Source organism: Tachypleus tridentatus, chromosome 8 (assembly GCF_004210375.1).
Source record: "Tachypleus tridentatus isolate NWPU-2018 chromosome 8, ASM421037v1, whole genome shotgun sequence".
In the NCBI taxonomy this organism is placed as follows: domain Eukaryota; kingdom Metazoa; phylum Arthropoda; class Merostomata; order Xiphosura; family Limulidae; genus Tachypleus; species Tachypleus tridentatus.
Window position 1 is genome coordinate 93,299,181 of NC_134832.1, and position 23,694 is coordinate 93,322,874.

At 31.5% G+C, this 23,694-nt stretch overlaps 2 protein-coding genes and 1 long non-coding RNA gene across 4 annotated transcripts; 2 read left to right on the top strand and 1 right to left on the bottom strand.

The window, feature by feature from the left end:
- The first annotated feature begins 532 nt into the window (after nucleotides 1-532).
- On the top strand, nucleotides 533-4,789 carry LOC143222957 (uncharacterized). 2 transcript variants are annotated; one of them, XR_013012594.1, is made up of 3 exons: nucleotides 533-588; nucleotides 1,322-1,433; nucleotides 4,489-4,789. It is a non-coding gene; the product is annotated as an uncharacterized LOC143222957 (long non-coding RNA). The 2 variants fall into 2 exon arrangements; XR_013012593.1 differs by lacking the exon at nucleotides 533-588 and having other exon boundaries at nucleotides 813-1,433.
- A 2,818-nt stretch (nucleotides 4,790-7,607) lies between these two features.
- LOC143222956 (tonsoku-like protein) lies at nucleotides 7,608-12,927 on the bottom strand. The gene has a single exon (XM_076450193.1). The coding sequence runs from the start codon at nucleotides 12,814-12,816 to the stop codon at nucleotides 8,884-8,886; it is 3,933 nt and encodes a 1,310-aa protein (XP_076306308.1). The 5' UTR covers nucleotides 12,817-12,927; the 3' UTR covers nucleotides 7,608-8,883.
- A 3,259-nt stretch (nucleotides 12,928-16,186) lies between these two features.
- Nucleotides 16,187-23,694, top strand: Saysd1 (SAYSVFN motif domain containing 1). The gene is made up of 2 exons (XM_076450205.1): nucleotides 16,187-16,836; nucleotides 23,032-23,694. Exons 1-2 carry the CDS (start codon nucleotides 16,612-16,614, stop codon nucleotides 23,404-23,406), a joined length of 600 nt encoding a protein of 199 aa, XP_076306320.1. The 5' UTR covers nucleotides 16,187-16,611; the 3' UTR covers nucleotides 23,407-23,694.

Sequence of the window (23,694 nt, forward strand, 5' to 3'; positions counted from 1 at the left end):
GAAAAAGAAAAAAAAAACACTATTGTTGACCTTTAAATCGATATGGGTGTGACTGATCATAAAAACTAAGATGAACAGAAGGTCTAAAAATTATTGATTAAAATAGTGTCTCTGTACCATTGAGTCGTGTTGGAAGCGCTATGTATGTACTACACTGTAGAGCAACTGCCTGATTACCAAATCTAGGATAGCAGGTAGTTCAACTGCACCCTTGATTTCCCAGCCCAAGCAGATGTAAAATCCTATGTATGTACAACACAGTATGGTTACTGCTTGATTATAGGCAATTAGAACAGTTGTTAACATATACAAACATGACCTGAAAGAGACGTTCGTTGCTTTCCGAGGTATCAAATAATATTAAAATTTTGTGTGTACCACATTGTATATTTATTTCTCATGTATCGAACTAGAATAATATTCACATTATAAAATCAAGTTTTTTCCAGATTTATCAGTACTTATTTAGGATAAATAATTTTTATGTTTAACGTTCATGATAGAATTTTTGTTATAAACTTCAGGCATATTGGTTTTGAATGCGGGAAACTTTTACCAACTCTGACCCATTGTTTTTTGACGGGTCAGGTAGGGTTAGCGCATGCATGAAAAAATATGAATGTTTTAGTAACATGTATTTTAAGTTGTGAAGTTTGTAAGATATCTAGACAAATAGTGTGAACTGTAAAGTGATAGATGTAAAGATAGTAAAACTATTGTTTGTTTGTTTTTGGAATTTCGCACAAAGCTACTCGAGGGCTATCTGTGCTAGCCGTCCCTAATTTGGCAGTGTAAGACTAGAGGGAAGGCATCACTACCCACTCTTGGGCTTATAAACAAATAGTGTGAATTGTAAATTAATAGATGTAAAGATAGTAAAACTATTGTGAGTAGTGGAACAAGAAAAGGGCAGTGCGTTGGAAGTTGGGATAACATCAGGATTTGACAGAAAAAAAAACATCGGTTTAGTTCGTGAGATATGAGAAAGTGGCTAGTTTTGGTTAGTCTTATAAAGATTAGGGGGTCACAACTCTTTTTTGTTCAGTCACTGTGGAGATTTCACGACCCTTTATGATTATGAGACATTGTTGTCTGATGTTATTGAAACACGTGTGTTTAGTATGTTTTTTATACGTAGAAAGGCATATAAAATAACAAGAGTTCAAGAAAAGGTAGAGAAATGTTTTTTGTTTTGTTGTTTTTTGAATTTCACGCGAAGCTACGCAAGGGTTATCTGTGCCAATCGAGATGTGAGAGAAAAGGTACAAACCGAGAGAAAGTTAAAGAAAGAAATTCATATGTTGCATTTGTTTTCTTATAGCAAAGCCACATCGGGCTATCTGTTGAGTCTACAGAAAGGAATCGAACCCCTGATTTTAAAGTTGTAAATCCATAGGCTTCCGCTGTACCAGCGGGGTACCCGTATGTTGCAAGTAAGAAACAAGATCTAGTTCTAATTTACGTGTTATTGATTATAATAAGAAATACAAACTTGTTATGTTTAAATTGCTGTAAGAAAATTACTAAAATACAATCTTGATAAAGTTGCAGGTTTTGATTTGGTTTGAATTTCGCACAAAGCTACACGAGAGCTATCTGCGATAGCCGTCCTTAATTTAGCAGTGTAAAACTAGAAGAAAGGCAGTTAGTCACCACCACCCATGCTTAGGCTACTCTTTTACCAACGAATAGCGCAATTGGCCATCATATTATAACGCTCTCACGGCTTAAAGGTCGAGCATTATTGGTGTGAGAAGGATTCGAACCCGCGACCCTCGGATTACGAGTCAAGTTTTTTTTTTTTTCTCTCTCTTTATTCATACCACCTCAAGGAGGGGGTATAAACAAAAAACCACATCGCCATGCTGGGCCGCAACTTAGTACGTACTAGATATTTTATTGGCCTTCACGGGAAATATGTAACATATATGATTAACTGAAAACCCATATTTCTTTGCGTAGAGTAATAGCACCATGAATGTTAATTTTGGTAAATATATTTGTATTTCAAAAGGTTTGATCAGCCTGAATTTTTTTCCAGTGATAATTTATTTTATGAAGTCTGAAACATTCATTGAGTTTTATGACCCTTCAATGACACAAACATATAAACCAAGTGCTTTAATGGGTAGCTCGAGCATTACCAAAGTGGTCTATGAAGTAACCAGAGTACTTGATAAGTACAATGGCAGCATATGTGTATGGTAATGTACATACGTGTACCACACACTCATGAAGTATTACAGTTTCTAAAACATTGAAATACGTGAATTAATTACTCAAAGAATAGAGTAAAAATATGAAGTAAATAAGAAAAAAAATAGAGAGAATATGAAGGCAACTAACTTTATTTTGATAACGAGAGTTATTTAATATGAGGTTAACTGTGTGTGTTTGTTTGTCAGCAACATTTCTCAAAAACGGCTGAATGGATTTGGGCGAAAGTCGGTACACATCCAGACTATGAGTATACTCCGAAGCAATCAGTTTTGGAGAGTCGAGATAAAAGGTCGAAGTGACAAAAAAAACAAAAAACAATCTGTTAACACGAGAATCGATTTTTCACACAATTCTTGCTCTATAACTCACTTATAAATGATTGGATTTTGGTGAAGCAAGGTGAAGTTACGTAGAATATTATTTCTCATTGTCCTGCTAAAAATGATCCGTTTCAGTTGATAACAACAAATATACGGGAGCATTTTCGTACTTTATCAAAGCTGAATATGATCAATGCTGTACAACCAAGGTATACACTCTTACAAGTGTGAATCTAGCTACCATTGCTTTTCTCATTTATTGTAGTAAAATTTGTTTTGAATTTTGTGCAAAGCTACATGAGGGCTATCTGCGATAGCCATAGCTAATTTGGCACTGTAAAACTAATGAGAAGGCAGCTAGTCATCACAAACCATTGCCAACTCTTTGGCTAATCTTTTATCAATGAGTAGTGGGATTGACCATCACATTATAATGCCCCCATGGCTGAAAGGTCAAGCATGTTTGATGCAAATGGGATTCGTACCCACAACCCTCAGATGATGAGTTGAATGCTTTAATCCACCTGGCCATGCCAGGCCCCCTTGGAAATATGCCTCCCATTACAAAGAGATTCTCAAGTGTGTCACAGAAAACCATCCTCACCCACCAGAGCTTGCTGTCTCAAATGATAGTAAAATATAGCCCTGTTGGTAAATCTAGTCCACTAATGGCATTTTGTCTGTTTCTTGTAGGACTGGAGCTCTGCTGCTCTGATCAGCAAATACACTGAATTCCTGTAAAGACCATTTCACTCAGTCTTTCACACTCTAGGCCATTAACCTGATAATTTTCAGCAATCTGAATTCCAGTTCCTCTGAGGCTTAACTTCAGGAAAGAACTTTATTAGCCATTCTAGATACTCCAGAAACTAACATTCCTTTTTCCTGGAGGTCTTGGCTGCAGGACAATAGCCATTATGGATATTCACAGCATTGAAAAAAAGTTAAATCTTCAGCAGAAAACTTCTCCCAAACCTGATCACTTTTCTCGTGGATCTCACCTTTTTGTGTGACTTTTCTTTTCATCTCTTGGATATTGCCATTTCCACAAGTCAGTCTCATCACATCTCAACAAAGAAAGGAAGAGCACACATACTCATACAATAATAGTAACCTTGTTCAGAGCATTAACATAACTCTTTACCTACTATGTAGTATTTAAAATTACAAGTTGTAAATTTTAGTGCTTTATCTAGCTATGCACAAAAACTCTCATACACTCAACTAACTCAATCTCAAACAATAGCTAAAACAAGTTATGAGGGCTACAAAATCTGTAACAAAAAGCAAATCTGAAAAACAAAATTTCTTTTAAACAAAAGCTGTTCAAACCAAAGAAGTCATATGAGCAACATTTTCTCTTTAAGCACTTGCACTATCCATACAATTGATGGTCATTTTCAAATCAACAAGTGGGGTATCAAAGCCCTCGAAACATCACCTCATTTATGACAAAAAATAGCATTGTCTCTGCCTGTAATATATTACATACTACAGTTGAGCTTTCCTATTTGGTAACATAGTGACATCTCTGGTGACTCAGCAAGCTTGAGAATAAACTAAGATGGGTGAAAGTAGCCCTCTTAACCAACATTTTAGGTTAAAAACAACCCAAAGAGAAATTCTGAAAACACAGGTTCAAACACTAACATGACAGGAAATGTAAAAACTGGTACCTTCTTGTGATAAACTACTTTGTTTATAATTGAAATTCATTGCATTGAATGATTTTGCTTTAAAAGATCATATATAAATATATATGTACTTGTATATACAATTGGTATCTGCCCATTATGTATTGATCTACCTAAAATGTAAATTTAGAAGGGATGTGACAAGAATTATCTGTTGTGAATTGAACAGCTCAATTATTTAGAGACACTGATCAAATGTGGAAACATTTTAAAGATATATTTTTAAATATTGAAGCTAAATGTATTTTTTATAGAAAGAAGATGGGTGAAAGTAAAAAAAACAAGTTGGCTCACAAAGAGTGTAAAGGATAAGATTAAAGAAAAGCATCACATTTAAGAAATTTAAATTGACTGGTATGACGAGAAATTTAGAAGATCAAGATAGTTTGTCAAACAGGAAGTTAGGACATCAAAAAGGATGTATGAGAAAAGACTGAAAATGTACAAATTAAGTGTAAGGATTTCTTCAAATAGATTAAGGGTATACAAAATGTTAAAATAGGGGTAGGACCCTTAAGGGTGATAAAATAAAGTTTGTATCAGATGATTATGAGATGTCTGGGATATTTAGTTTTTCTTTGTTTTATACTAATGAATATGTAAGCATTACTTCTCATCTTGATGAACATTTGATAGAAAGAAACAAGACTGAACCAGATAACGACGTTAATTCTGAGCTTGTTAACCAAAATTAAGAAGTGTAAAGAATGACGAGGTTCATAACCAGATAATATTTCTACAAACGTTTTATGAGGTGTCAAAGCATTGGAAGTTGGTTAATGTTACTCTTTTTCAAGGGAGGTGATAAAAATTCCCAGTAATTATAGACCAAGTAGTTTTATGCAAGTTTTAGGAAAAGATTTGGAAAGTCTGTTAATAGATGCTTTGCAAGTTCATTTAATAAAGTTTAAAATTTTATTGGATACTCAACACAGTATAACTAATTAAACATCTTGCTTACAAATCATTTGATATTCTCTGAAAAGGTTACTGCTTATGTAGATGAAGATAATGGTGTGCATTTGGTGTATCTGGATTTTTCAGAAAGCATCTGACAAAGTGTAACACTGAAAGCTTGTAAAAATTATCTTCTTAGGTGTGGGAGAAAGTTAGCAAATTAGATAGAAGATTGGCCAGATGGAAGAAAGTAAAGGGTTGCTATGGAGATAAGTCAAATTGAATTAACGTTAAAAGTGGAGTACCTCAGCACTCAGTCTTAGTACCTTAAATTTTCAGATAACATTAAAATCTTAGGTGTTAATAGCTGTGAAAAAGATGCTACTGACTTATAAAAGGATTTAGATCATTTTATGAGTTGGATAAATAAATGGCTAATGGGTATTATAATTCGTATTTTAAGTATAATTTGGATATGAATAACCTTAACAGTGTCATGAAAGAATGCAATCTTGATGGAATGGTTGATCAGTGTTTTTAGCCATCCAAACAACGTGGTGTTGCTAGTGGTAAAGCAAATATGATTTTTAATTGTGTCTATAGAAATATTCAATACAAATCTAAAAAGAGATTATAATTTCATTGTACACATCACTGGTTAGGTCACATTTGGAATACTGTTTTCAGCCTTCAACTCCTTACATTAGGAAGAACATTGAATTGTTTGAAAAGGTTTAGAATAGGGTTAATATAATAGTTCCTGGAATAGAGGGGTTGTCATATAACAAGAGGTTGAGACTGAGGTGTTTAAGACAATTAAAAAACTAATACTGTTGATGTATCATCTTTTCTATTACTTAACATGAGAACAAATATAAATTTTGGCAAGATAGCAGTCATTTTCAGTTAAGACAGTTTTATTTTATAACAGGGTGTTTGGCCTTTGAAATGGGTTACCATAGATGTTGTGGACACAATATATGCAAGTTTAAGAGAAACCTTGATAACCACATGAATGAAAAGGGCTGGCTTTAAGATTATTTCAAAATTTACTGACTTAATCGTTGTACTTCAGAGGATGGGACAGCCAAGATAAACCAAGACTTCTTGTCCAAATATATTCCTTAAACATTTGAAGAAAACAGTCTTGTTCTGATGCTTTGTTTTTAATAATTATTTTTTCTTTCACAACCAAGGTATTAATATCTAAATAATTCAGTTCAATTTCATTACTTTCCATTACATCTTTACTGTGTCAAATTTCCATTTATAAATTCAGCTATCTCACACTCTTCTACAAAAACCTTATTATCAGTAACTTTTAACAGCACACCCCCTATTTTAATATTTCACTTATCCTTAACATACTGCTATTTATAAACCACTTTTAATTTCTTTTTGTTTTTAACCAAACTTAGCTTTCCTATTATATTTTTCTATATTGTATGTTTCTCAAACCAAACCTTTTGAACTTACGGCATTTAACTTTCATACCTTTAGTAAGCTGATTAGGTTTTGTCTTCCTTGTTATCTTTTTACTTTTTTTTAAGAACCTGCCTACTATAACCTAAAAACAATTTTGAAAATTTCCAAATTCTGTTTCACATCATTTCTCAACTCGTTGTCTTAATTTACTGATGATAAATTTTGATTCATGGCCTCACAATTGTCTCTTTCAATTTCAAAACTATAAAATTTAATCTCAGTATGTAGCAAAACATCAAGCCAATGTCAACTCTTCCCCAATTCAACTCTTACTTCGTTGCTGATAATAATGTTACATCTACATTACAACTATAAAAAAAGTGTAAAATGAGAGTTTTTGTTAAAAGTTATAATTAACATACATAATTTACTTGTATATTTATTACATGAATTATTAAGCTGCCAAAAAACATTCTAGAAAAACATGAAAATTTAGATGAATCTTTTTCAAGTACATAATTTAGAATTAAATTTCCTTTTTAGTCCTTAATTGTTGTACATGAAAATGTATCAATCATGTAACATAACACAAAACTATTCAGAACAAGATTGTAAGAAAATTATCCTTTTCTTGGGTTAATAAAGATTCATGAAAAAGGAGCTAAAAGAAATCAAGGAGCAATCTGTTTCTCCTGTTACATCTTCTAACACAATGACTGGCAATACACACACATACCTATATACCAGAGTACAAAAGAGAATCAAATTTTAAAAAAATAAGTACCTTTAAATTTTTCTTCTATTAAAGAAAGAATGTGAAAGATCCCTTAATAAGAAAATGTTAAGAGATAATATTAAGCCTCATTTTCATGTCAAAGAAAAATCACAGTTTAAAAAATTAATTCAATATAAATGTTATTAATTTAAATATTTAACTTTATTGTTAACATATAAAATTGTCATACACAACTCCGAGAACAGCTGCAAATATAATACTAAGTAGATATGTGTGTGTGTACATAACATGAACATGAATGATATACCCAACATATTTACTCTTCACAAAAACTTTAATTATAAAACAACTTACAGAAAACAGTTAAGAGAGTTGATATTTATAATTACACAATTATTCAAAATATTGTATTGTGTTATTTCTCTATATGCCATACAAAATAACTACAGAATTTTTTTTGTGGCATGAAAGTTATCCCCACCCCCATAAAAAAAGTACAAAAATAAGCAAGTACACATACACACGTGTGCGTGTTTCAAGTTGTCTGTACTTAATTTGCAAATGTATAGCATATACAACATAAATACACTTATTAAGTCATAGAAGTTTTAATTATAAATTTTTTTTAGCATGAAGCACCTATCAATACATTGTGGCTCAGTGAAGATCTAACACTATATTATATATACATACATACATAAACTAATAAATATTAAGTTTACAAATAATTATATTTCATACCTTTGTATTATATATTATCAAACATTGCATGAACCTTTTGCCTTTATATTTACAATATTTCTGTGTTCCAGTCATATTTATGCATTTTTCCAAAACAAAGACTTGCCATTTACTTATATTTAGATATCTAGTTTACAATATTAAGAAAATATGTTATTCAAGCAAAAGTCTTGCTTAGGTTAACTTGAACAGTACATTCACATCATCATCCTTCAATCAGTATAAATTTAACTCTCTTCTGCATTTCTTTAGGTTATCCAAGTTACTTAACTTAAATTTTTCTGAACATGTTTTTCTCTTTTATTAACTGATGTTAACATGTTTTTTTTATTCATTCCACGTGCTCTATTTTTAGCAGAACTTCACAGCACCTTTTACACCAGTAACTAAACTACAATTCAAAATCAGAAAGATACTGTCTTAAAAAATCAATAACAGTGTTGGAGTTGAGAACTCTCAATGAAATGAATTCTAGCTGTATAGAATTAAATGTCAAACATACTAAATGAAGCCATCTTTAATTTGGCATGCTTCTTGTGAGGCAAGAGGTTATGCACTATAATGCTGCAGTCATGAGACTTGTATCCTTTTTTTCTGAAAGTCAGCATCTTTGGGAATGGGTAATTATAACTCCTAACTTTCAAAAGTATTAGATGCAGGCAAAAAGTAGAAACTTTGTAAGTCAGCATTAAAGCCCTAAATAATGTAAATGAAGATTTTTTTCAGTCAAAATATTCAAAATACTATACACAAGATAACTTAAAATAAATGTTTACATATACATAATTAATAAATTCAACAAATGGCAGCTTCTAGTTTTTTCAACATAACATACTTTTTTGTAACATACTTATTTCACACATTCAGCAGCCAAAAGTTCTAAGGAACAATTTGGTCCAAAGTGACACACACAGTCTTTACCCCATGTAGATAACCATGCATCTTGTATCATTTTTGTCTTACAAGTATCTATGTCTGATACAGTTAGTGTAACTTTCTTGAGAGTTCCAAGGGACAGCATTACACAAAGTTCAGAAATTGTGTTTTCTTCTACTTTGATTGTTCCATATAGGCTTAACACTGAAAGTGGAAGTCCATTCTTAAAACTAGTTTGACAGAGGTTGACCACTGAATCTATTGTAACACTTGGATTTGCACTGAGGTCCAACTCATGTAGGCTCTTGCAGTGGGAAATAGATTGTGCTATTTCTAATATATCTTTATTCTGAAGAAAACACCCACACAGGCATAAAGTTTCCAAACTGCAACAGCTATAAGATAAGAAAGATGCTAACAATTTTCCAAATCCTTTCAGACTTGACCTGACACAATTGGACAAATCCAAACTACGAATTTTAATCACTTTAAAACAATCAAATAATGATTTTAAATCATCTACTGTTAAAATATTAGCAGCAAGCCTAAGATCTTGTAACTTTACACATTGTTCCAAAGCTATGCAGAGAGAAGAATTACTAAACCATTTTGTTGCATGAACACCCGAGATATCAAGTAATGACAGAGAAGAAACATTGTTCAGAAGCACAGCTAAGTAACCAGAACTTTCAGGACCAAACCAATTGTAGCTGAAATCCAACTCTTTTAAGTACTGAAATGGCTTGACTTGTCCTAATGGTGATGGACTGTAGATTCCATTTGATAGTTCCATAAGTCCTCTAGATGTCAAGCCACAACATCGTAAGACCAAAACCATAAGATTAGGTAATGAACAGAGACAGGCACTTAATAATTTTGCATTATCATCCCCAATGTAAGATCCACACAAGTTAAGTGTTTTCAGAGAAGCTTGACAGCTTAAAGAAGAGAATAAGGGTTTCATTTGACCTGATGGAATTGCCAAATGGTTCATTGTTAAAACACCTGAATAGTTACAGTCCTGTAATAGAGCACTGACAGATGGATGCAATGAAATTCCATGGTTTTTACAAAATTGCTCATATCTTTCTGGAAGAGGGGGAAGGTCCCAAGAATTTAAAGTGGCTACAAGTTCCATACAGTTTTTCAGAACATCACCAACACAGTCAAGATCACACAAAGTAGCTCCATCAGCTGTTACTAATGTTAGTTGTGGTTTTACCCCAGTGAGATTAAAATACCGATTTGCCACATCATTAGCAAGAGAACCAACAGTCTGTGAGGGGTCTGGTATAGGAACAAATAAAAGTTTATGACCAACTTGAACTTTAACACAAATTACATGATTATCCTCACGTACGTCTCGGCTTATCCCAGTAGGAATAACATTATCAGTATAACCAGACTTATTATCTTGATCAGACATATTACTGTCTTCATCAGCAGAGCCTTCATAACCACATACAGCAACATCTCTCTCTCTGTCTTCTGTATTATCATTATGAGTATATTTTGACATCTTTTGCTGTTTTAATCTTCTTTTTACACATCTTTTTCTTTTTTTATCTTGATCAAACATAGCCTCCAAAGAAATGCCATCATCATTGCTGCTAGTTGACCATCTCCTTTTAATTTGTTTTTTCACAAGAATGTCATCAATGAGCCAATCTTTTATTGTGTTGTCAGCATCAAGAAGTGCTGAAGTCTGTTTACATTTAGTTTTGCCTAATGTTTTTGACTGAGTACTAGACAATGAATGAGGAACGTTTTTTGATATTTCTGCGAAATTGGTAGGTGATTTATGGTGATACTCTGTGCTATTCTTGTTACAATCATAAATATCATTTTGACACAAAGATTTATCGACTGAAAGATTTTGCAGATTGTCTGCACTCTTATACTCTTTTTTGCTCTGTTTCATGAGTATCTTAAGATTATCTTCCATTTCTAAACACTTCTGCAAAGTTTCCTTATCTAAATCTTTCTCAACTCGTTTGTACCAATTAATAAAGCAATCCAATACAGTTTCATGATTATCTGTTAAAACTGTCACTGATGCTCCTTTTGATATTAGAAGCTCCATAATTTCAATGTTTCCACATGAAGCAGCATCATGAAGTGGTGTTATTCCCTCACATTTCTCCCCACCTCCATCATTAACAGAAGCTCCTTTTTCAATAAGGTATTCAACTATGTCATAATGATTATGATTAGATGCTTCATGAATTGGAAGCCAACCACAATAATCTCGTGGGTTGACTGGATGTCCTCTTTCTATCAAACTTTTGACGATATTCAAATTTCCCCTAATACATGCTCTATGTAATGGTGTTTCACCTACTTCATTTACCTTTGCTTCAACTTTTCTTCTCCTGAAGCGTTGAGGAACATCTGCTGTCTCAACTTCTTCTTCACTATCTGTATAGTCTGACAAGTCTTTGAGATCAACATCGTCAAAAATGTTCTGACTTTCTTCTGATTCTGACATTTCTTCCAGATGAATGTTACTTGACTTTAGAAAATTTTGCAACTTATGAGTTATTTCTTTCAACTTCAGATCATCTCCTTTTGATTCATAAAACTCTTTTAATAAATGAAGACATTGAACTTGAAGTTTATAATTACTGACCTCTTCAGCAAGGAGCAATGCCTTTTGAAGAATATGTTCTCTCTCATTCTGTTTATCTATATTTTGTTCCATCACTTCTGCAATATTTAACAATGTTTTACATTGTTCTTCTTCATTGTTTCTTCTACATTCCAATTCTTTATAGTAAAATTCAATAGCTTTATCATATTTTTTATCATCTGCATATGTCTGCGCTAAGGACACATAAATAGGTGCTAATTCACTAGAGGGTTTTCCTGCATCAATAGCACAGTCCAACATTTTATGATAATATTTCAAAGATTGTTTCAAATCTCCTAAGACAAAACAACCATCTGCAATCTTTTCATATAAATGTACTTTTAAGTCTTTATCATGTGGTGGTAATTTCAGCAGTTTCTTTTCACATTCACATATTACTATAACTACTTTCAAATTCTTTTCTGCTCCAGTATTGTCTTCAGAAACAGGTGAATTCATTTTAAAAGCCTTCTTAAGATATGTTTTAGCTCCTTCAAAATCATCTATATTTATTAAAATCTGCGCTTTTGTCATTAATGTGTCAACAGTTGTGGCACAGTCATGCAAGGCTTTAGCACAGTCAAGAGCTCGGTCAATAAGCCTCAGGGCTAGTGATGGTTGACCATGCCTATAGTATAATGATGCTAAGCTAATTTGACATCTATGTAAATCTTCTTTTAAGTCATATTTTCGCATTAAAAATATAGCTTGTCTCAGGCATTCTGCACAGCGTGTTACATTATTCTGTTGATCAAACACTAACCCAAGATTTAAGAGAACTCTGCCTCTCATTTCTGCATATTCAATTTCTTTCAGTTGACTTTTCAATTCCTCACACAGTTCTAGGGCTTTCATAAATGCTTGTTGAGCATTCTCAACTGAAGGCAAGTCATTTTCAATTTCATTTATGTTTTCTGAATTCTGCATTAGAAAATACGTCCTACCTAAAGTTGCCCATGCTCGTTGTTCTTCAATTTTGCTTTCACACATTTTTGCAAATTCTAAGTAGCGTTTCTGGTGTGTCAATGCATCAGTGTAATAACCGATTTCACTGTAACATTCACCTATCCTTCGATGAGCGATAGCTATTCCCAGGTCATCTGATAGTATGGAGCATGCTTGCAGTTCTTCACGGTGATTTTCTAACGCATCTTCGTAACGGCCTTGTCGTGACAACACTACTCCTAGGTAATTACAAATATTGGCATAATCTTTCCAATCCCCACGTTCATTTGCCTTCTCTTTATCCTTTTTTAAACGTTTTATTTCAGTTGCCATATTTTTAAGTCAGACTACAATTAAATTTTTAATGAAAAATAAATCACATTCAACTTCCAAAGTTCTAACGCAAAAAATAATTTTCAACATCAATGCGCGAAGAACTTCAGAGTCATCTAGCGTTATCTTATTAACAATTAATATTCCCAGGCGAGCATGAAAATAAAATTAGCCTGATGAAGAATACTTACTAAATAAACAACAACAAAAAAATCTATTTCAGTGATGTGTTTTATAATGATTTTATTTTTTTCGTACAAATTCTTTTAGGAACTTTTTATTTTACCTACGGTCTTTCTTTTAAACGCCAAAATGGTCTTACAACGCTAAAATTCGAGGGTCGATTCCTTCAATAGACACAGAAAATATAACCTATTTTGGAACTTTGTTATTACAGTATGGGGGATTTTCTTTTACATTAAGTCTTACATCTTTTTTGTTCTGTCACTACTGGTATCAAAATCCGATGTTAGCGTGCTAAGTCCTCAAACCTACTTAAGTGTCATGCATGATTATTAGATGAAACATAATTTAGATTACAGGTATTCGGACAGGTTAATTGCCAAAGACCTTTGGAGAAGTTATAAAGAGATCACTCCACGTTAGGTTTCACGCAAATAAAGATCACGGCAATGACGTATTTAGGTAGGGGTTACAGAGGTTCAACCCCAGGGCCCATGGTCTTAATGGGGAGGGCTCGTTGATAATTTTATTCTATGTAAAATTACATGGGGTTTAAAAACCCACACAACCTTAAATACTCCACCAGATCACGGGCTGAAGTAAAATACTGGTTGTTTTTCTTTGTGAAAGAAGCATGTTTACGCTTATTGAGCTAAATGAGTTAATCTGGAAATACCAAATACTTACAAAATGTTCCAGTCATGGACATTTGCAGGAATTCCCAGTTGCATTCTCCTTAGATTTGACAAAGAAATTGCACGTATTATGATATAATCTTAACATTGTAGTTAAACTATATATTTTTGGTAATTTTTATTAAAACTTTAAATTTTTGTGTTTAAGCACAAATAACACATATTCTTTTTGTCTGTTGACTTACATTGTAAAAGCTGACTCTTTGGTACCTCTTTTTTTTTCTCCTAAAATTATTTATGCAGGTGTCCAACTAATGTGAACATTTTACTCTTTAAAACTACTTTATTTCAAATACGCAGTAAATCAGTAGAAATATATATTACACTAAAATAATGTTAACATGCAGCGTTTTCAGTGCATGTGGAAACATTGTAATTATATTTTATTTCATTATTTGTTTTGCAATATAAGTATGTAAGTATTAGAAACTTTACTGCCTTTTGAAATTGCCCGTAAATAAGTTATTTACGGTATGATTTAACATGTAAAGCTTTGGATAGATAGCTTACAAAATATATATATATATATATATATATATAGCCAAATGCTGAATTATACATTTTATCAGGGTACAACTTATTATTTGGAAATTCAAATTGCATTTATAACCCCTTATATTTGGAACTTGATGACTGAGTCGTTGCAGTATAAATCAAATGTTATATAAGTTACGACAAATGTAAATAAGATGGTAAAGTGAAGTAGTCCATTTTGCTGCTTTTAATTTGTAAATGCCATATAGGCCTTGCTTACTGTATTTGATGTGCATTGTAATATTCACTACTTCCATGCAAAGTGTTTGTTTTATTCAGTGTTTGCTTATTAAATTATTTGTTGCCTTTTTTTCATATAATTTCATGTCCAGTTTTGGCGTACCTACATTATTCAAAGTGTATTGGAATATTTGTTACTTTGACCATACTTACGGTGTTTGAAACATATTAAAAATTCCTTCTTTTACTATATAAACAACCTTATTAGATTTTTGTTTCATATTTATAGTTATGTGTATTTAGTTAGGCTTTGGCCCGTCATGGCCAGGTGGTTTAGGCACTCGACTCGTAATCTCAGGTCGTAAGTTCGAATTCTTATCACACCAAACATGCTCATCCTATCAGCAGCGGGGGCGTTATAATGTGCATTCAATCTCACTATTAGTTATTGAAGGTGGGTGGTGATGACTAGCTGCCTTCCCTCTAGTCTTACACCACTAAATTAGGGACGGCTAACGCAGAGATCCCTCTTGGAGCCTTGTGCGAAATTTTAAAACAAACAAAATACTAGGCTTCATTAACTATTTATTATCTGGTGTGCATCCTGTAACAAAATTTAACTGTCAAGATTAGTAAGTGTGAAGATAATTTGTCACTAAAATAATGATTAAAAACAGTAATGTTAAACATGTTGTCGCAGAGAATTCATAGTATAGTACTAAAATATGATGTACAATACAAAGAAACAACCGACCAGATAAGTTTATTATTTAACATACTTATTATGACTTTTTTAATTTCAATTTTAAACGTAAATAAATTAATAAAGATATAGCAAACAGTTTTATTAATTTTTATCATTTTTGTAACTAGTTGTAATATTGCGTCTGTTGGTCTGTTTATTGACTGAAACTTTTCTTGTCTTCTTAAATCTCTCTCTTGTTTCTCTTCTACTTTTTCTTGTTCTTTGTTTGTCTTTCTTCCTTTCTTTTAGGGTCTGGCATGGCTAGGTGGTTAAGGCGCTCAACTAGTAATTCGCGGGTTCGAACCTCGTCACACCAAACATGCTCGCCCTTTTAGCCGGGGGGCGTTATAAAGTTACGATCAATCTCACTATTCGTTGGTAAAAGAGTAGCCCAAGAGTTGGCGTTGGGTGGTAATGACTAGTTGCCTTCCCTCTAGTCTTATTACACGGCAGAATTGGGGACGGCTAACGAAGATAGCCCTCGTGTAGCTTTGCGTGAAATTCAAAAACACACATACCTTTCTTCCAAAAAATCAGTAAACCAATATGGTGGATATATGTTCCTTATTTTATTTTGCCAAGTGTGTGTGTTTCTTACAGCAAAGCCACATTGGGCTATATGCTGAGTCTACCTAGGGGAATCAAACTCCTGATTTTAGCGTTGTAAATTCGTAGACTTACCGCTGTAACAGCGAGAGACTTTATTTTGCCAAACTTACAACTCTATAAAAAAAACAAAACCTGTAAGAATATGTGTTTCGCTGTTTAAGCCTTGGTTAATTGAAGTTGATGGGTCTGCAATTTCTGAATTTTTTTGGTGGGTGAAACATGGAATTATTGAAGATGATAGGTAAGAATTGCAACATAAAGAACGCTACTATCGTCGAAATTCATTAATTCCATATTAGTTGTCATATTGGATGATACAACGAAGAGTGAAGATTGAGCTTGCTGAACTACATTGTAAGAAGCTTTAGTTTGCGTATAATACTGCTTTCGTGTTTTCAGCACAATTACTTTACGAACGTTTTGAAAGATTTCCCTGAGTGCGCTTTATTTTACGAAATATTGTTACTCGTTCGTGGACTGAAAGATGTGCTACAGTAGATCAGTTCCTTCTTTTGACTATACCTGTAGTGTTTTAAGGATATTGGAATGTTAAATTAACTTTAGTTTAAAAATTTCATATAAAGTGATAACCATTACGCTTTAAATTTATATTTTGAAATTTTGATAGATTTGTGCATCTCATTTAGTTTTACATTTTGCTGTGGTCTCAATTAGATACCATTCTTTAGTTTAATTGTGAAATAGAAGTTAACTTCAGTCTTCAAATTTATCTAATACTAATTGTAATGTTATGATGTAATTTCTTTCTGATGTCAATAGTTTCGGTAAAGATGAGGCAGATTACATGTATAATTATATAGCTCTGTAGTGTTAGATTGCATTTGAAGAATGGAAAGTAAACTTGTGGAGTACAGGACTCGTAAAAAACAGAAGTCTCAAGAAGAATTGAAGAAACTTTCATTTCTTGATGCCTTAAAACTTCGTTTTAACGTTAACGTTAGAAATGATAGAATTAGCAGTACTAATGACGTAACTGACAAACATGAACGATGTGTACAAAATGAAAAATCTAAAAATCAACACAGAATTTCCAGCGAAAGTGTAAACAGAAAGGTAAAAACTGTTGAAATAACTTGAATTAATTACAACTCTACTCCTGGTAGTGGCATTTTTTCACTATTACCATTAGTATTACAACTTACATTTCGACTGTAGTCTGTTAGCTGTACTGTTAGTGTTGTAATATAGTAACACTACTGCTACTAGTGGCTTCAATGATAAGTTGAAATATAACTTTGAGTTTGATGTTGGTGTCGTTAACGCTGTTTTGGAAAACTTAATATATTTATTTTCATTATTTAAATTTTGGAATGTATTTTATGTCTGTAGTTTGTGTGGTAGGTTAGGTTAGTCCAAACTTGTAAGTGGCTGAATAAATTCAATAGAATTATGATTTTGTGTATGAAACTTCAATTTGTGAAAGTACTGATAACATTTCAGCTGTTAATAAGTCAGTGCATTCTAAACATTACAAGTTTTTCGAATTAAAGAAAAGACTTGTAACTTGAAAAGTAAATCTTTGTTTACAGATAAAACATGTATGTTTGAAAACTTGATTTGGTTTCAAAATATGTTACTTTATAACTGAGTTTTGTAAAAAAAATTGTATTATCTGTAAAAAAAACTTTTAGTGATAAGTTTATTTTATGATAATACATATTCTAAATTAAACTAGTATATTGAATTTGGTGAACAATTTACTGACTTATTTCTAATACCATTAGAAACTATTTTGATACTCATTGGTGGGTATAGTTATATTTTGTAATTGTGTAACCATGCATTTAGTAACAATAAACAAGCAAAAATTATATCTAGTTCAACTTGTTTAAGTAAATCTTTTTGTTGGGAAGCTACAAAAATGTAACTTTAATTAATTATGGATTATTTATTTATGTAATTAAGGGCATAAGATAAAAGCAAAATGGCATAAGTCATTTGGCCTGTACAAGTTGCCATTTAACTATCTAAACAAACACTCTGTCATAACTTGTTTAAATGTAGCCCTGCACATTAAACAGAATTGAAAAATATTTTGTAATAATTGCATGTGTTAGGAAAGCCATTGCACTAGAGCTGGGTGATTAGTGGAATTTTCTAATGGTTATTTATTGAAATAATTTAATTTATTATACTCAAAAGATTATTTTCAAGAGATAAGTCTTTCTGTTATCAACTAGTTTCTCTTTTCTTTTTCGAAAATATTTTCAAATTCTCCATTGTTTAGTGTGATTGACATTCCAGTACTTCTGTTAGTGATCACTGTTTGTGCCTTTTGCAATGAAATATTATTTTGGCAATGACTTTTGATGTATTTTTCAAAAAAGTAATATTAAAGTCTCCACCTTGGGAAATTTAACAATGAAATTCTCATGTGGTCACCATTTTGTTTTTAAAGCACACTGCAAGAGTTTATTTAAGAGAAGATAAACATAATTATTCACATAAAAAAAGAAAACACAGCATATATACTTACACAAACAAGTTAACAAATTCTTCATTTATGACATAAATATTAATAAAAAGAGCAAAGTTCCTAACAGTGAACTCTGAAGTATGTAACACACTTGTGACTTTATTAACACATTGTTGCTAAACACCATTTATAACAATCCCTTAATTTTTTTCTATCCACCCACTTCAATCCAATAAGCCAACTTATCTCCCACATCTACAAACAATTTATTTCAACAAGTTTCATTTGGCACCAAGTCAAATGTTTTCTTAAAATCAGGCTACACAAAATACACACCCTCTTATGTATAAGAAGTAATCTCTAAGTGATGTCAAATTACTAGTAAGATAAGATTTTCCCTTAATCAAGCTATGTTGACTATTGGATAAAATTTCAAACTTTGTTAAATTACTTTGCAGAACATCTTTCTTTTACTTTCAGAAACTTTTCCAACTACTAATTAAGACTAATAGTCTTATAATTACTGTGACAATTTTTAAAATTTCTCTTGATAAGGAGAGTAACATTAACCATCTTTTTTATCCTCTGGCACCTGCCCATTGTTCACAGACTTAGAACAAGTAGTAGTATGTGCCTCACCTCTTCCAAAATCCTTGAGAAAATATTGTGTGGATCAAGAATCTTATCATTCCTTGAACTTAAACTTTTTGTTAAGCTCAGAACACGATAATCTCACTTGAGTCCAGCAACTATTCCTGATGATGGTTATTGTTTAAATCTTTATCATTAGAAACTGAAGAATAATTTGATAACCTACCCATCCCATAATCACAGATATGAACTCTTCATTTTTCCTCAAAGCCCTATCTCAGTGTAAGGTTTTGCATATTCTTAAAAGTATTCAGAGTAATCTGTTGATTTTTTTATTTTTAGCTGATATATTTTTAAAATACCTTTTTGATTTTGTGTTTGACCAACATTCATAATGTCCTATAATAATTTTAAAGTTTGTCATCATAGCAGTTAACTTCCTAAAGTTATGGTGCATTTCTTTAATTTTATCCATCATTTTTTGTAAACCAACCTGATTGTTTACTTACAGTTACCTTTTTTATTTTATTTAAGGAAAGTGTCTTTCTTGAATATTTAATCATTTAATTTGAGTTTTTTTTTTTTTTACATTTGATTACTTCCTCCAGTTAATTTAGTTGTTCACTTCACAACAGGTAATTCTTATCACATCCATTCAAAATTTGCTTTTTTGAAACTTGTAACAAAAATCTCATTATCCCTGATTTCCATATGTAGTAAGACACTAAATCTAATTGAGTTATGATTCCTAGCATCCAGATGTGTTCCAAGTTCTACTCTCACAGTCATTTATATTTAGGATATAACATTATTTCTAGTAAGCTCCCTGACCAACTTGTGATCCAATCTGAACATTTTCTAAAATCTTTTGTCCCTCATGGTTTGTATCTAACATTTCCTAGTCTGTATGCCTGAAGTTAAAATTACTCATAATTATGACTTAATTAACAGCTAAAATCATAATCTCATTCTAGAGTGTCTTATTGATCTTATTAGTATTATTGGTAGTCTTTTACAAATTCCCATTAAAAGCCTTCTCTCCCTATACCTGTTGCTATTATCCTTGATATCCACAACTTCCACAGAATGTAACTCAAATTTTACATATGAATACACTAATCTCCCTCTTTTTTTAGTAGTAAGTTATTTCTGTATTTCATGAAGTCACCGTTGTCACCATTATTTAAATTTATCCAAGTTTTGGTAATTCCAATTATATCAAATTCTTGAGTTCAGATCAGTGCTCTAAATTGATCTATTTCATTTATTATATTTTCTAACACTACAATAGTAATAATTTAGCCTACCTTCAAAACTAATACTTTATTTTGTATATAAATCTTATATATATATTTTTTCACTTCATTTATCATGGTTTTTACCACTGTTTAATCCTAGTTTAAAGCTGTTGTTATATCTGTATTAACAGTTTTTGAAAATAAGCCAGCTTATACCTTATTTAAATGGAACCAACCATTTCAAAAAACTTGTTTTTCCCATTAAACTGATCATATAATTGCAACAGCCATTCTGCTCATATTTAGATGTAACATTAACCTAGCATTCAACCTTATTGACTTACTTGTAAATTCATCCCCACATGAAGTTTTGACATTATATATATATTTCCTGGAAGAATTATGTTATGAACTGTTTCTTTAGATTTCTTTATTAGTTAGTTTTTCTGATCTACTCTCCCTTACTTCATTAATCCCTTTGTAGACTACAAAGATTTCATCACTATTGACACTTTTTATTAAATCACTTGATCTGTTAGTTATATACCCTCCATCTTTTACCTTTAATAATTTTTTTCTCCTTTCGCACCATACAGACATTTCACATACAGTACCAAAGAATCATGTATAACTATAGTCTCCACAAGTTTTGCTCTCTCATCCTTTTTTTTCTTCTCTGTTTTTATCTGCACAAGCTAAAAGATGAAATATGTTACTTTCAAGAACTTGCTTGTTATAAATAATCTGGCAATGTTTACACTAATAGACTTGTTTCTAGCTTCTTGGAAGTGATTTTTAATTTTTGTTTTCCTAACATATAAAAGTGCAAACTCTTCTTGACATGATACTTACTTTTATTTGGTGCCTTACTCAGTTTAGGATAGCCTCTAATTTCTCTTCCAAACTTGTATACTCTATGGAAACAAGTAGCATATTTTTGATAGTAACTTTCTTGAAAGTTCTTACAGTTACCAACTAAAATTTACTCCTTTCATCCAACAGAATGTGACTAACATGTATGCTGATATTAATAGTTGTACTTTGGAAATATTTAACACTTGTTACAAGCAGCTTATTGATAAACTTATATTAAACCATTATATAACATCTTTATCTTTGCACAAAAGAAATTAAGTTTATCTTATACAATATATTTAGCCTGTTTATAATGTACCAATTAGCTGAATTACAATATAAGTACACTCACTATAAATTAACTATAGTAATTATATTTACCAATCTTATTAAATCAATTTATTATTTTATCACTAACATAAAGTTACTACAAATAAGAACATTAATCAGATCCATAAACAGATTAACTTACAAAAAAAATCAGCTAGTAAATTATGGTGTAATTGTAGAACTTGTGATAGAATAAATAAAGCTTTCATTTATGATAAGTCAATTTTGTATAATGTTTTGCCCAATAATTTAAAATAAACCACTAAAGAAAAGCTTCAGGTATATATGTAATGAAACAAATTAAGCAAGTTTGAAATTATCTTTGTTGTAGGCTAGAAAGATTATAAGGTATTCAATGGTGGATCTGCACCTAAGAGGTTGATCTGAAACCTTTATGATAGGTCTAGTCAGAAAGATCATCTTGGTTTAGAAATCAACTCTATCTTTGAGTTGAGATTTTCAACATTAGCATAAAAACAAATTGCCTGTTATTGACACACCACATGCAAATATTACTTGTAAACCAATACTTGTGAGAAGCATTTCATACTGACCTTACAAATTTCCAATATCAGTTTGTATCATGTCATTATCTTCCTTGCTAAAATGTGGTGAGAATGTGGTTATGATACATGTTTACTATGGTTAGTGATAAAAATTATGGTGAGCTGCCTACTTTTGGCCTGCATATTTTTCAACAGATAATCTTGCGACAGGTTAGTTAGAAGATTGTCCACAATTAGCACTGGTGTAGGTTTGTGTGAAATTCAGAAACAAAGAAGGCTGGAACTTTTTAGTGGATCTTTTAAACATAGTTAATGATGGTTTGATTTGTAATGAATTTGTATCATTACATCTATAGTTCAGTAACATTTTCATTAGAGAATACTTAAATTCTGCATGCAAGCATAAGCAGCTTTCACTTCTTTGAGGCTGCTATCCTTGTGTTATTTTATCTAGAGAAATTAGTAGTCAGGTGTTTTGTTAATGTTATCTCTGAAAAAGCATTGTTTAATAGCATCATAGACTTAAGCATAAATTTCTAAATGCACATCTCTTTTATTCATTTTTTTTTCCCTTTTATTTTTACATAGAAACTTTCTAATCAACACTTTTAGAGATAGAAATAATTGTAGTTGATTGAGTTATCAGATACTACTAATCTTTCTTTCCACCTGAGTTCTAACTTATTGCAACAGATACAATTGTCACATTAATTGTAGCAGCAGAAAGGGAGTAATCTTTATTATTGCAGAGCACTTTAGGAGTACATGATCATATGTCTTAATTGAAAATCCAATACTTTGAGTTAAATAATTTATACCAAGTTTAATTTCTAAGAGTTTGTTCACCAAACACAGTGCTTCTTAAACTTAGTTACAGGATTAAGTAGGGGCTATATTATATACACTGTATTTCAAAATATTTAACATTTTGATTTGTTTCTACACAATGGGTCCAAACATAAAGTATTTTATAGATAACTTCATATGTAAAGATTGTGAATGCTTTTTATAAAAATCTGAATCATAAAATGTATTATTTAATAATATTTCTTATAAAAATAACATTGTTCTGTCAATATTGGGTGGTAAAAATATTTAAATATTGTTAATGAGCTGTAACTAATATGTTCATTTCAATAATATGAGGAACTTTAAGAAAATATATCTGTATCAGATAGTATCTGTTTATAAAGAGTACTTTTGAAGGGTATGCTTTTTCTTTCAGTTCAAGTGTTGAGTTGTTTTTGTTTTTTTTCTGAGACAGAAATGTAAAATCTATTTACCAAATTTATTTACTTTCAAAAATTATCAGCATAGACAAGATGTTGATGTGGGTGGTCGAAGAAGGACAGCTTCAGAAAATGTGAGAGATGAACATTCCCAAGAATTTATGTTGGAACCATCTTCTAGATCCAATACTAAATATGTATATATCATTGAAGTAGGAATGAAAGTATTGTTTTGGTTATTGTTGTGGCTTTTGTTTATTGTACTTGAATTTGGAGCTGTTTTCTTTGTATTTTCCATCTTCTATTTCATGTACAAAAACTTTAGAAAAACTAGCAGAAAACCAGGTGAACTTAGTGCCTATTCAGTTTTTAATCCAAACTGTGAAGCAATTCAAGGAACTTTGGAAGCAGAACAATTTGAAAGAGAACTGAAATTTGGTGCTGGAAGTATTCACTAGTGTAATTATTTTTTTTGACGAGTTTTTATTTCAGAAGTGATTTATAAATTAGCTTCACATAGGATGTGATCAAGGTATGGGCTTCACTAATATAAACCTATTTTTTCCAAGTTACTTGGCTTAATTGTGTTTATTTACAAGCAAAAAATATTTTCCTTGCTGTGTGTTTATCAGTATTTTTCTGTTCAATATCAAAGTGATCGTATTTGAGAACTCTTTGTTTGGAGTTTTGTAAAACAAAAATTCAGAAGATTTTGTATATAATATGTTTAATAAAAAATTGACTCT